This window comes from Macrosteles quadrilineatus, unplaced genomic scaffold, assembly GCF_028750875.1.
Source record: "Macrosteles quadrilineatus isolate MER2022 unplaced genomic scaffold, UCM_ALF_1.0 Scaffold_6__1_contigs__length_79288215, whole genome shotgun sequence".
Taxonomy (NCBI): domain Eukaryota; kingdom Metazoa; phylum Arthropoda; class Insecta; order Hemiptera; family Cicadellidae; genus Macrosteles; species Macrosteles quadrilineatus.
This window is the reverse complement of record NW_026542599.1, coordinates 29402782-29418423: the sequence shown is the minus strand read 5'-3', so window position 1 is coordinate 29418423 and position 15642 is coordinate 29402782. Positions and strand designations below refer to the sequence as shown.

Here is a 15642-nt window from a genome sequence, read left to right as displayed (position 1 = left end):
AAGGAAATTGTCGAAGCTGTCTACAATATCTTTGTGCAAGCATACATACGTAAACTTACGTACGCATACATACTTTTTTTGACATGCAAACATTGGTCATATATATAGGATATGGGTTTTAACTAAACCAGCCTACAGGTCTCGATTTCTTTCCAGAAAGGAGCTCTAAAAATTCTTTAAAACTCTATTAAGGGTATTGTAATAATATTGTAATTTTTTTAGGTTGAATAAAACAACACCGAATTCAAATAACTCATCCCCACGGCAACAAGGCAGCATGATAGAATCTTATCACTTAAGTGCAACCGAACCTCCACTCGGCCGGAGCAGAATAGACAATACTTATACAGGCTCGTTATAACAATTGGCATTTTTCGCCTCGCCCTAATTTATTTTTGAATATTTAAAAAGACACAGTCAAAGAAGCCTTCCTTTCGAATCGAGCCTTCCTACAATACAAAAATAGGATACAAAAATTCACCACTGTAAAGGTATTAGATGTATGATGACAAGTCAGCTGTAATTTATTTATGGTCTTTTGTTTAATCAACCATGAGAAGTCTCAGAATCGTAGATTCCCCCGTGTGCGTGATTTATGTGTCGGCCTCCATTTTAGTGCGTGGTTAAATAATTAGTGCGCCCATTTCAAGCAAGAGCGGATGAAGAGATAAACATTGGGGGTAACACCAGGTTGTGTGGGGTGGCAGGGTGAGAAATGGCAAATTTGTATTTACGGTTTTGTATTCAACCGACTTAACAACTACAATTTAAATAAATAGGGTACGTGGAACATATAGTAATTTATTTCATATCCTCTTGTGTTTTTACTTAGGATTAATTACACTATTGAATTGGTTGTAGAGAAAATGATTAAACGGCAAGAAACTTTGGATGAATATCAACTTACTCAAGCTTAACCAAACATGAAACACACTTTAAAATAGACTTTAGGATGCGTCTTACTTGCTGACAAAATACAGTAACAAAATGTATGTTTAAATCACACAAACGCCATTGCTTTAAGCCCTTATTGGCCAGTGAGTTGTCAGATCCATCAACAATTTACATCAACTGCTGTTACACTGGACATTTTACATGCTAAACTATGTCAAAATCATTTTGGTATACTACTACAGCATCGTAAAATCCCTCATGGTTTTCTATGGTTTTTCCAACCAGCTACCAACACCATTTTCTTCCCGATAGCCTTTTCCACAAATAGTAGGATACATGAGATGAGCAAGGCAGCAGCGTACACTACGACCAGAGCTTTTACATGGCCAATGGTTACTTCCTAAAAAATAAAAACAGAACGTTTTAGCTTAAAATGAGATGGATAAACAAAAGATCTGAGAGCTCTATGTCAGTTTGGGTAAGTGGATATAGATTATACTCCGTTCAAACAGCCGTGGCACCTGGCGGATTAGGAGGCCCCAAAGGTTTCCATGGGGTCTCCTAATCCGTCAGGTGCTACGGCTGTTTGAACGGAGTATAGTGACAGTAAGAGCCAAACAAACATAGACAAGTTGTAACAAAAAAAGGTTTCGCTTCTGTTTTTTTCTGATGAGTTGCGGAATGGCTGGGATAAAGACAACAATTACTTTAGCTCAATTTCTAGACTGGTGCCTTGTGCTTCTTTATGACTGATACAATTTAGTGAATATTTATTTTTAGTTCAATTTCAAGTTAGAAGAAGATTGTTTTGCTTCAAATCTTGATCATATTTTCGTGAAAGTCACTTTTAACAAATTCTTGAATACCGTAAAGAAAAATGACTTTTATGTTTTAGCAGCAGTACCCAAAGAATAAGCTTAGCTCGGGTTTGATTAAACATTCAATTTATTAGATACGTTATTTAGCTAAATAAAGGATATTTATTATGTACGGTATGTACATAATAAAATCTTTACGCCTATATATTTATATGCTATATTTATATGTGAAATTATTTTATATGATACAACGAAAACATTTTAATACACCTTCATAAATTCATAGAATGCAATAAAAAATACCTGTATCAGCTTTCTTCATTAACTACAGCTACAAAAAGGTATTGACGATAACATGGGCACTTTCAAGGGCTGTACGGCGGAAACAGGATTTTTCCCAGTCTTGAGACCAACCCCAATCGATTTCTCATGGACAAATGCCCCTCAATTAATTAACAAAAATATCAAAAATCCTTGGACGAAAATAAAAGTTTGTCCGTACATGCACTTGTTTTGGACTATAGGAATAGGATTTATCATACTTCATTTCATACTAATAATACTAATACATTATTTAATGGAAGTTTGTGCGTTTGTTTGTTTGAAGTTCGATCACGCATTTAACTACTGGTCGGATTGGGCTGAAATTTGGCACGATGGTAGCTTACATTCCCAATTGATTTATAGTCTTATTCTTATCTCAAAAATCGTTTCAGGCTCCGCCCCAGTGGCTTTGGAGTTTTCCATGTTAGAGTATTCATATTTAAAAGGAATTAAAGACTTTTTTCAGCTGTTCTTACTAAACGAGTTAGTTCTATCTAAGGGAGTATGTTTTATCTATGGTTCTATGCTATTCAATTCCATTAAAAGCTATAAAGTTTACTAACAGGGTGCAGCACTAAACAATGTTTGCAATTATGACAACTAACAGCTCATTTGAACCAAGTAGCAACAACAAGCTGTGATACACAATGAGAACTGCCGAAGTAGGATCGTTTACAGTTATGTTGTTTTAGCGAATTTCCCTGTAGGGAAGTAGCTATTACCGTAGGTCTCATGGTAAGACCTAAGCCCGGGACCGATTTACTTTTTCATTTTGATGTCCCCAGAGGCCAAAAACACCATTCGTTCAAATTTTTATATATCTATATATATATATATATATATATATATATATATATATATATATATATATATATATATATATATTACTAAGCAAATCAAAATACCACAGTACCCTAAAAACATTTTATTTTATATTACTTACATGTTTCGGACATTAATGCCATTTATATGTATGAATTTATATGTATTCCATTCAGCTCATCCTTAAACAAAACCTTAAGAAAGACATTACCGAACTCAAAATTTAAACTAAGTTATAAAACAAGGAATAACGCTTTTAACATAATACAAAAAAGAACAAATCCGATACCCAACCCACCAAATGTATATAAGAAATCAGGAATTTACAAATTATCATGTAACAACTGTGAAAAATACTATATTGGTCAAACAGGTCGAACATTTGAAGTCAGATACAAAGAGCATATACAGGCAATCAGATCAAACAATATGACAACCCAAAAATCCTCATACGCCGAACATATACTTCAGACCGACCATACATACTCAAAAATGAATAAAAATATGCACATTCTGGATATTGAAAATAAAGGTGAAAAAATGAATACAAAGGAAGACTTTTATATTTATACTCATCATATTAATGACAAAGACAATTTACTAAACTTGACACAAATTCAAAATCAAAACGTAATATTCAATGAAATTATACATCTTAAAGAAAACACCTCCTTCCCTTAATATAAAAATTATCACCTGTTCTTTAAAAAGAAATATCTAATAATGTTTGTAAATAAAAGAAACTAATAGGTTATATACTATACTGTGATCATGGCATTAATGTCCGAAACATGTAAGTAATATAAAATAAAATGTTTTTAGGGTACTGTGGTATTTTGATTTGCTTAGTAACATTTAAAGTAGCCCTCATTGATGTATACAATAACAAAATATATATATATATATATATATAGGTATATATATATATGTGTCCATCCGCACGATAACTTGAGTAATTTTTGTCCGATTTTGATAAAATTTGGTTTGAAGGTGTAAGGCAGGATAAACTTGAACGAGTTCGCGAACCAGCATGATCGGACTATGGGAACGGGGGTTTATGGGGGGTTTTATGGGGTAAAAATAGGTTTTCCCCATTTTTGACCGTAAAAACACGAAATTTCACAATTTCTTTTTAAACCATTTTGTAGAGCTTAAAAAACAAATAATTTAGTATATTGAAGCGTTATTATGCGCCTAATTGTTACGGAGAAAATTAAAAAAAATTGTAATTTTAAAATTCCCATGTTATTCTTATGGAGAATAAGTCAGCTGTTGTAGTTTGCTTGTTTATGAACATATTTTGATTGATTTTGGAAAATACTTTTATTTCTTACTAACCTATTTATAAAAAAAAATCTTTTTTACCCTCCCTGTTACAGCAAACCTAAATACTCGTTAAACTAATTCTATTTAAATAGGAAATAAATGTGCTATTTTTATGAAGGCATTTTAGTGTAAATCCAATCAGGTTAATGGAAATTCGCTTAGTCTGCAGGTTTGCTGCGGCGGGGGTATTTAACTTAATAAATGATTTGTGATATTGTGCGAATTGCGAATGATTGATAGTTTACTTATGTCTGTTGTTTAGGTGCAGTGGTAGGACATTATGGCTATGGTAGATGTGTTAAACTACAGCGTGCCGTTAATTTAAAGAACAAAATTTTCTCTAACCGTGCTCTCCCCAATTGCAAACGTAAAGCAAGAGTATAACTGAAAAAGAAATTTATATGGAGGATTTATTTATATGCCAACCCCGTACGAAGGACGGGTACTCTGCTAATAATATTATAAATGTGAATGTGAACGTCTGTGTTCTTGTTTGTTGTTTTGAAGTTCAATCACACATTAACTTATTTATTGTACGTATGATTTTATATGCTCCTAAAATGATTACACATTTCATAAATATAACCAATAAGATAACTACAAATCTCGAATTTAAAATGGAAAACTGCATTTATGCTTAATATAATATTGATTCTTCTAGTCTTTGATTGTTATGGTAAAGGCAAACTGCCATCTTTATTGACGGGCTATCAACTGTATAAATCAATAAATCTAGATAAAACTATAGTCTAATGATAACAAACAGCCTGCGTCACTTCCTTACTTCAAAATCCGTGATATATATTTGAATAATTTTACAACTTTATATTGCTCTGAGTTAAGTTAAAAATTATATATTTTTTAATGGTAAACATTAAATTAAGAAAATAAAAAATATAACGTCTAGGTAATTTTCTTCTTTTCATTTTATACAAATAACATTACAATATTTTACTTGAATTCGCTAAAACATCACCAACTGTAACGATAACACCATTTATGTAAACAGAAGAACAGAATGTAACAGATGTAAACAGAATCATGGTCATTTATTTTGAATTGCTTTAAATTATAACCCAATATGCATATAAAAATAAATATTTAGTGGTTGATTTGCCGCCCACAAAAATCCAACAAATTCTTTTAATAATATAGATAAAGATTTCCAGCGTTTGAAATATAATAAGGATTCTCGTAAAACAAATCAATTACAACGTTCTGTTCGTTCGCTTGGCACACCCCGTGCTACCTAGCGAACACTCGCGCAACTAGAGTGGAGTCGGTAGCGTAGATTTTAAACTCACATTACCAGTAAAACAACTCATTAAAAAAGCAAATCGGCAGTTTATGGATTTCACAACAAAATTTACACAGTAGTCATACACATTACTGGTTGAATGCTCTGTATGAAATTCATATAGATGTTTGAAACGTAATTGTAAGTTTTGATTCTCACAGGGAAGATGTGTCCATCACTCGGCATATATACTGGTCGGTTGGTAAGCACTGCCGGTGGACCGATGCTTCTAGGTGTCAAATGAGGTAACTCACTAACTCTGTCAGACATCTCTCGTTCTGTGATTGAGATGCACAGCGCTCTTCGGAGCAGTCGTCTACTCCAGTTAATGGAAGTTTACAGTATCCAGTCATTGTATCGGATACAAAACTTACACCTCAGAAGCAACCTTTGTTCACCTTAAATTTTTGAATTTTGATTATCGGAAAATTAATCACACCAATTTTTCAACTATTGTGTCTAGTGATGTAGCTTTAAAATATACTTTTGAACACGCAAAAACAAGTCTGATCTCATTAACATTACACAGACAAGGAACATTTTACAATATTTTTTGTTTTGGGGTTTTTTTTACTAAAAACCAGTCAACAAAATCAACCATTATTCATGTATAGGCTAGTTCTCCCACCACAGCAAGCCTGCAAACCAAGTGAATTTCAATATGTCTTATTGGATTTTTACTAAAATATTTCCATAAACAATTAAGACATAGCTATTTATACCTCTTTAAATATCATTAGATTTGACGAGTGCTTAGGTTTGATGCTACGGGGAACGTAAAGTGTTTTATTTACCTAACGTTGATAGTATGGGACGAAAAAATAATAATTTGCCAAATTTGATCTACTTATATCCATGAACAAACAGCAACTACAACAGTTTTCTTATGCTCCATATGAATAACGTGGGGATTAAAATGTACAGTCATTTTGAAATTTTGCCCATTACATTCAACAAAATTTTAATATAGAAAATTATTTGCTTTTTAAGCCCTAGACGATGATTGACAAATTGGTAATTTCCATGTTATAAAGGGGGGAAATAAAAAAAACACCTTTTTAATCTTTAAAACCCCCATAATAGGGTTCCCAGCACCCGATACGTTCGTGAACTTCATTCAAATGAATCCCACCCTACACCTTCAAGCCAAATTATATCAAAATCGGATCAAAATTACTCGAGTTATCACTTCACGGACACACACGCACACACATACATATATAAATCTGTATACATAAAAAAACATTAAATATATTCGGTCCCAGGTTCAGGTCTTACAGTGCCACCTACGGCAATACAGCTACAACAGTACTGTACCTCCATATAGTGAAATAAAAACAGTTGGAAATTGAATGTTTGGTTGTGGTGGGGGGTGGGATGCATTAGCTATTCTCCAGTCCTGACTATATATACACGCTATACTTATACGCTACTGGTGAATTTATTACACAGTGCATTAAACAGTACACTTATTCCCACCTGGTATTTCTGTGGTCCTGGAGAAATGTCTTTCTCAAAAAGGAATCTTTTCTCCAACAAGTCAAGTATGCCTGTGTTTTTCATCTTGAGTATCCTGCAAAATTGAATTTCTGTGTTCTGTATTTCTTTATTACACTTGTATGTTCAGATAAACTTACACTTCATAACTTATAAGAAATTGATTAATTTAACATAATTCATCCGTCACACTACCCATATTGGGTACAGTTTCGTAGCGAGCCTGCGATATATTATCGGATTAAATATCAATGCATATCGATTATAATACGGCTCGATATTACTATTGCATCGAATTTAATGTTACCATATCATATAATAAAAAAAATCAGTATTGAGTTGTTTTATCCATATTAAATCCCAAATTACCCATGAACGTTTGAGACAAAAATGTATCAAACTGTGTCCTTCCCCATTGAAAAAGTAAAGCTGGGGTATAACTGCAATAAGAATGTAATACTTACATGCCAACCCCGTACGAAGGACAAGTACTCTTCTAGTCGTTCATAAAATACATATACATTTTGTTTTTGATTTAACTTATGGATGACTTAAGTTAGTTTCATGTACTAATAACCAATAAAACCAATAAAAACGCAATCAGGCCATTAACTTACTCAATTCGATGTTTAACTTAAAGTCTATTTAACACCAATAAAAATGTCTACGGATCACAACTTAATTTTGATGTTTATACCGGGAAAACATTTTGAAAGCAATATATTAAACCGAATTATGATTGCTATATTTTTTTAAATAGATTGCGATATCGGTTTTTAAACGAATAATACATTGCAGGTTCTCTGCGGACTTGTACCCTTTATATTAAACACATCATGAGTATGCTACCTATTTACCCCTATACTCTTATACGGCATGAGAAATGTTTGCTTGAACAAGCATCTCGAAAACGGTTACGACTATTTCTTGCAAAAGCAAAATATTGTAAAGCATTTATTACCGGGCTAAAACTGATGACAACCACTACCTCAGCAAAATAGTTCCGATAAAATAATGATTAATTTACTTGGCCCACTCATACCAAAACTTAATCACCAAAGTACTAAATAAGTATAAGTAAGTAGGCAAATGTCAGTAAACTGCGTATTAACAGTGAAAAATAAATACTTATACATAGTTTTATTTCATGTAAATTAGGATTTGAACAAATATTTTCAATGAGCTGTTATAATGAAATAAAACTGCCAAGACTACGTCACTAGTCCTGAAAATAGATGTTTACCGGACGAATGTGGTCCCTTGTGAGGCGAAGTCAAGTGCAGGATTACCAACGAGTCCGGTAAATAGGTAGCCTACATTTTGGACGAGTGGCGTACGATATTTTACGTCATAAGCTAACTTAACAGTAAAAAACCTCTCCAAATCCTTATTAAATAAAGATTATTTTATTAAATTATTAAATTTTATTCCCACCGATTAAACGACTAATAATCACTTCTCAAAGAGGTTATGTTTTTGTTTATAGCCACTCATTGCCAAATATATAATCAGCTGGCTGGTGTCCGGTAAAACTCATTCCAGTACAGTACAGTAGTAATCTTTCAAATAGCTTTTTTCTGGACTAGATCCTTGCATGGAATGTTCGTTAAAACAGTGTTAGTGTGGCGTAAAATAAATTAATGTGTCGTGGGTTGCCAGGTTACAATTTCCACAATAATAAATTGAAATTCCACTGAAACTTAAATAAGAAGAGCCAAGCTCAGTTGTAAATATAAAGTGAGTTTCCATTATATTTTTGCAATTGAAATAAAGTAATCCGAGCCACGGCTCGGTCCCCCGGTGCTACAAAAATAACGAAGTGAACCATTTCTTAATAAACCAATTCTATGAACACAATAGCAAATTACATACAATAGCAGCAGAGCCTACTGTGCAACTAAACTATCAATCCTGACACAACAATTAGCTATAACCATTGACTCTTAATACAACAATAGTCAATGCTATAACTCAATAATTTAAGTCTAGTTCAGATAATTTGTATACTGTTGCCTGAGGATCTTGGAGTAAGCAAAGTGTTTCTTGAACATGATGCTGATCTGGGAGAAGACTTTTTTGGGTCTGATACGCAGCATGACACAATCTCTGCCAGCCACTAGCAGACGACTCATGATGTTGTCTGACTCAAATATGAGACATTGGTCCTTGCATATGTTACTTGCCATGTCCTCAGTGGACCTAGGGTCAGGGTGGCAAGGACCTTTGTTGATAACATTGTTCCATCGAGGCAACAACTCTTTTGAGGAGTCGTTCACCTGAAACTCACAACATTTGGAACACATAATTAAGACACGTAGACATTATTCTCACTAACCTGATTCCAGTTTTACCATTCGGGTCGCTGGAATTTTATCCCCCTTGAATTTTACCCCATGGGCAAAGCTGACTTCTCTATGACGTAGTAACCTAAGCACACTAATGTTTATTCGCGGGCTGAATTATTTTACCCTATCGGATTTGGGAGTCCAATGAAAATAGACAGAGCATCATAAATTAGATCAGCAATAAACCCGGAATTTTACCCCCTGTCCATATAACCATATTTTTATAGAGTGTAGGGTTCCTTTAAATGTACGGCCTGGATTTTTACCCCCAGTGCAGGTATAGAAATAAGTAAAAATAGATAATTTTCTGATTTCAGTTTTGATTGAATACTAAACACTTTATTATTAAGTAGCCTATGTTAATTTATTCATAATCTCAACTAAGTAATCAGGTTTCGCTGTTTAATTTTAATATTTGAGTTTCGGGATTCGACTTTATGGGCCAACTGTTAGTTTAATCTATGTAAACAACTGAGTCCATTTTAATGATAGCTGGAGAACATTTCTTAAGCTATTTATTAACCACTATTTATTAACGAACCGTGGAAAACAATTCGATGTTCTGGCCGCACATTGTGTTCGTCTTCACAATGAAATTTCATTGTGGCGTAGCCCCTGAATACCCTTGATTATTACAATAGTAGGTTATAATATTAGGCCTACCTGTTTTTATCGCCAAGTGATCCTGTTCATTAAATAAGCGTACTTAATCAATGACGCTTAAAATCGAAGCAGACACAAGTCTTGGAAACCATGGTGGTCTAACAACAAGTAGCAATTGTAATGAAGAAATTGCTTAACTTTCGTTATTAATTCTATAGCTTTTTTTAATATATTTCAAAAGTTTACAAGTACAGTTACTCCTTAATCTAGGTTCAACCATCGTATCTTGGCTGCGTTGGTATTGAACAAGTTCTTTTGGTCAGTTGTAAAACACACACTTTTACACAAAAACATACATACTTGACAAGGACAAATATAAGATCAAATCAACTACAGTTAATGCTCAAGAGGAACTAAACCTAGACATAGAGATGACAGTACTGATGGTTCTCATGCTGAGGTAGACAGACTCCATGTCAGGAATGTCCTCTAGGCTGGTAAAGTAAGGATGAGAGTTGCATACAGTGTGAGGTGACTGAGAGGAACAATACCTGGAACATGGAGATGACAGCACTGTTGGTCCTCATACTGAGGTAGACAGACTCCATGTCAGGAATGTCCTCTAGGCTGGTGAAGTAAGAATGAGAGTTGCCTACAGTGTGAGGTGACTGAGAGGAACAATACCTGGAACATGGAGATGACAGCACTGTTGGTCCTCATACTGAGGTAGACAGACTCCATGTCAGGAATGTCCTCTAGGCTGGTGAAGTAAGAATGAGAGTTGCCTACAGTGTGAGGTGACTGAGAGGAACAATACCTGGAACATGGAGATGACAGCACTGTTGGTCCTCATACTGAGGTAGACAGACTCCATGTCAGGAATGTCCTCTAGGCTGGTGAAGTAAGAATGAGAGTTGCCTACAGTGTGAGGTGACTGAGAGGAACAATACCTGGAACATGGAGATGACAGTACTGATGGTTCTCATGCTGAGGTAGACAGACTCCATGTCAGGAATGTCCTCTAGGCTGGTGAAGTAAGAATGAGAGTTGCCTACAGTGTGAGGTGACTGAGAGGAACAATACCTGGAACATGGAGATGACAGTACTGATGGTTCTCATGCTGAGGTAGACAGACTCCATGTCAGGAATGTCCTCTAGGCTGGTGAAGTAAGAATGAGAGTTGCCTACAGTGTGAGGTGACTGAGAGGAACAATACCTGGAACATGGAGATGACAGCACTGTTGGTCCTCATACTGAGGTAGACAGACTCCATGTCAGGAATGTCCTCTAGGCTGGTGAAGTAAGAATGAGAGTTGCCTACAGTGTGAGGTGACTGAGAGGAACAATACCTGGAACATGGAGATGACAGCACTGTTGGTTCTCATGCTGAGGTAGACAGACTCCATGTCAGGAATGTCCTCTAGGCTGGTGAAGTAAGAATGAGAGTTGCCTACAGTGTGAGGTGACTGAGAGGAACAATACCTGGAACATGGAGATGACAGCACTGTTGGTTCTCATGCTGAGGTAGACAGACTCCATGTCAGGAATGTCCTCTAGGCTGGTGAAGTAAGAATGAGAGTTGCCTACAGTGTGAGGTGACTGAGAGGAACAATACCTGGAACATGGAGATGACAGCACTGTTGGTTCTCATGCTGAGGTAGACAGACTCCATGTCAGGAATGTCCTCTAGGCTGGTGAAGTAAGAGTGAGTGTTGCCTACTGTCAGGCGACTGACTAGCACAGATGTGTAAGAAGTCATCATCAAGGAGTTGAAAATAAGAAGAACAACCAGCAGTACTCGCAGTGAACACACCTTCGTCCTTATCTGTACGTCTGGAATGTTAGGGTAACGGTTTTGACCTTATTTTGTAAATTTCGTTGCCAAATACAATAGCCGTTGCACATTAGTAGAGTACTTTTGCTGAAGTATTCATGGACTTTAGAAAATAACCTCACAGACTAGAAATACTATGATGATAAACAGTTTAAGCTAATATTTTTTACAAACTAAGTTTAGTAAAGTAAAGCTACCAAAGAGTACACTTTCTTGCTTGTCTCTCCTTTAGCAAATTTATCAGTTGGCATTTGTCCATGAGAAAGTAGGAAAATGTATCTTAACCATTCTAGTATCAGCTTAAAATACAGTAAGTCTAACATGTGTCTTGATTTCAGTAAAAGTAGTTAAAGACATAACTAAGTTAACTACTAAGTCTAAATCTTGTTGACTGTGGCGTCTCGTGCCACTTCTTCATTAGTCCCTTCTCTGTGAAAGAGCACCTACTAATTGGATGCTGTGGGTCCAAGCAACTGATACAACAATTAAGGAAGTATCAAACCTTGTTGAGTAGCAGCTCCAAGAATGACCAAGAAACAATTCCCAAGTGACAATAATTTGACTTCGGAATTGGCTCTCTTTGGAATTAAATGATCATCCCTCGTTTTTAAGTCCAGTCCAACCCACTTTCTGAAATGTAATTGTTAGGTATTAACTACACTCCTCAGACCAAAATATTTTTCGATTGAAATTATGAGATTAACACTTAATGTCATGCAATAGTGTGTGTGTTTCTGATTCTTTAGCGATATTCCCAAAATATATTGGTCTGGTTATATGATTTACTCTAACACTCAACAGCGAACGACTCCTCCTCTTATTTTCAAGGTTTTTAAATTCTTACCACACTTGCTTAAGCTTTAGGTATCGCACTACAAAATCTACTGACTGCAGAATAATTATGTAGAACCCACTCTCACTGTCCACTTCAGTATACAGTATACAGTTTTACTTTTCATCTTGACATTTGATTCAAACCTCAAACACAGTAACAAACATTACACAGGTTCAAACATTAGATTCGCTTATTGGGTCTGATGATGATTGGAGTGACCAATCGAAATCGATCACGACTTACCATCTTTCATATGTCTTGTGAGTCAACAGTATAATTGTAAATACCTATATTATTACTAGTGTTATTAGACGTATATCTTCTTTTTTTCGTATTTTTCAGATTTGGTTCAAAAAAGATTTCTACCAGGAAAAAACATTCAAGTCAAACCAATGTGTCATGAACTGTTCAAAGTTAAACATAACAGAAACCAGAAAAGTTAATTGCAGCCCTTTGTTCCTGGAATTAAAAAAGTTAGGGAAAGTTTCAATATGAGTTAGTTAATTTTTAACTAGATGAAATACTTTTGCCAACAGAGTTATTACATTTAATTTGAAACTGCCATTTCTTCTGCAGGCTGTTTCACAAAGTCTTCTTTTAACATTTAAAATAGTTAATACCCCCGCTGCAGCAAACCTGCCGACTAAGCGAATTTCCATTTGTCTGAATTGATTTTCAGTTAAATATATTTTAATAACATTAGGTTTAACGAGTACTTAGGTTTGCTGCTACAAGGAAACTAATAAAGTGTGTTTTTGAGTAAAATATTGATAGCTTAGTACAAAATAAATAAATTTGCCAAGTTTGATCAAAATATATCCATAAACAAGCAAACTACAACATTTGACAATATTCTCCATAAGAATAACCTGGGAATTTTAAATTTACAATTTTTTTTAATTTTCTCCGTTACTAATAATCGAACAAAAATACTTTTATATACTAAATTATTTGTTTTTTTAAGCTCTTTAAAAAGGTCTAAAGAGAAATCAGGAAATTTTGTGTTTTGAGGGTCAAAAGTGAGAAAAACCAATTTTTACCCCATAAAACCCCCCGTAAAGCCCCGTTCCCATGGTCCGATCGTGCTGGTTCGCGAACTCATTCAAGTTTATCCCGCTTTACACCTTTAAACCAAGTTTCATCAAAATCGGACAAAAATTACTCAAGTTATCGCGTTCACGGACGTATATATATATATATATATATATATATATATATATATGTCTATATATATATATATATGTCTATATATATATATATACATATATAAAAATTTTAACGAATGGTGTTTTTGGCCTCTGGGGACATCAAAATGAAAAAGTAAATCGGTCCCGGGTCTAGGTCTTACCGTGCCACCTACGGTAATAGCTACTTCCCTATAGGGAAATTCGCTAATACTGTGTAAACGATAGCCATACCGTAGGTTGGTCATGGTGTACAGCAGTAAGGTACAGAGAGTCAATACTTCTATATACGAGATCCAGAGAGAGCGACTCCAGGTCCACAGGTAGGAGGAGGAACTTCCAAGGTCATCCGGAGCTTTGAAGTAGATACTATATCTGCAAACCATCACAACTAGTATAACATAATTTCATGATGACAAAATGAGGAAATAAAACATCAAAGTAACTGTAACACATGCTATAAGATGCTCATTCAATAATAGAATAGAATGCTATCTTGGAGAATAAAGCTCTGGTTTTTATCAACGGGTTGTATGTTAATTATACTTCACCTAACCGAACCTAAAAACATAACACTAAAATCAATTAAACAAACAATTACCCAATGTTTACATCAGCTGGAATATATAAAACAAGCAGTCAAAACAGCTGGTACCATATGGACCGGTACTTCTATTAGAAAATGACTGGATCTTTGACGGCCTGTGGGGCAGAGCAGGGGTAATTTTTGACACTTCTAATATTTTCTAATATTTTCCAATATTTTTACTTAATATATATTCTAATATTGTCCTTGAATGAATCCTAAAAAGCTATATGCTACCATTTTTCTAGCTCGAGATATTTCGTGGGAACTGATTCGCTTATGGAATGAAATATAGGCCTATAGATAGGAAACTGTGGGATTATAAATCTTGTTTGTAGTTTTAAATTGTTCTCCAAGAGAGTCCATGGAAGCTAAACAGCCATCTTGGGATGCCCACCATCAGGGCAATGTTAATTTCGTTAATTTCAAACAGCCACTAAAGAGTTATTTACCATCTCAAAATATTGTTTCCAACACCAGAGTGATTGTAGTTTAAATGTGTGTAAACTGTGGGACTAGAAACTTTCTTTGTAGTTTTGTTTATATTATTTTACGAGTTAGAACCTCTAGGCTCCGAGGACTCTTAAAGGTTGTCTGCTTTAATGAATCCAAACATTTTAGTACTAATAACCAAAACTAATAAGCTAAACTTTTGTTACAAGATTACAAAACTAAAGTCAGATTCAGTTTCTTACACGGATGTTGCTACAGGGCCACCAATATCAAAGTCTTGGAGATCTTGAGCCTCGAAGATAACGGGGGAAAGCATAACATCGGCCAAACCAGCTGCAAGAATTTGTTTTCCCCTCCAGAATGTTGTGTTGCGATACTCACTTCTGTCTCAGCCATTGCATAGATTAATTAATACTCCACCGCAGAAAACCTACGGACTAAAATTTTCTGGTTTATTTCCATTTAAATAACATTAATTTTAATAAGTACTTAGGTTTGCTACTACATGAAAGGTAATAAGTTGATTTTATTGAAACGTTGATAGCTTGAAATAAAATATAAAAAAATTCCAAAAAAATAGAGGTAATAGCTACTTCCCTATAGGGAAACTCCCTAAAACATTGTTCATATACAACCTGAATTGCAGCTGGTTTTCAATAACTTTCCACATCTCCCCAATATAACCAGTAAGATGAACAGTGTCTTCTTCTTGAGTGAAGAGAGTGTATGGCATCATCTGTAATGGTGTCGTCATAGGTAGCTTAAAATTAAAATGGTATAAATCTAATAAAAAATGTCTTGAAAAATTCGTGGTTATAGCATAA

The 15642-nt window shown here is 34.7% G+C and overlaps 1 protein-coding gene across 1 annotated transcript; it reads right to left on the bottom strand.

Moving 5' to 3' along the window:
- Positions 1-1077: 1077 nt before the first annotated feature.
- Positions 1078-15134, bottom strand: LOC128997430 (uncharacterized). The gene is made up of 11 exons (XM_054423068.1): positions 15061-15134; positions 14014-14154; positions 12263-12390; positions 11486-11759; positions 11244-11408; positions 10978-11142; positions 10712-10876; positions 10478-10610; positions 8986-9254; positions 6961-7054; positions 1078-1294 (listed from the first exon to the last, which is right to left on the bottom strand). Exons 1-11 carry the CDS (start codon positions 15132-15134, stop codon positions 1151-1153), a joined length of 1752 nt encoding a protein of 583 aa, XP_054279043.1. The 3' UTR covers positions 1078-1150.
- Positions 15135-15642: the final 508 nt, after the last annotated feature.

Excerpts from the sequence above, each read along its gene's own strand:
- LOC128997430 (XM_054423068.1), bottom strand. The coding sequence starts at position 15,134 with ATGCTTTCCCCCGTTATCTTCGAGGCTCAAGATCTCCAAGACTTTGAT. Across the intron at positions 14,155-15,060 it reads GGCCCTGTAGCAACATCCGT|ATATAGTATCTACTTCAAAG; the intron begins GTAAGAAACTGA and ends GATGGTTTGCAG. Across the intron at positions 10,611-10,711 it reads TCAGTCACCTCACACTGTAG|GTATTGTTCCTCTCAGTCAC; the intron begins GCAACTCTCATT and ends TCCATGTTCCAG.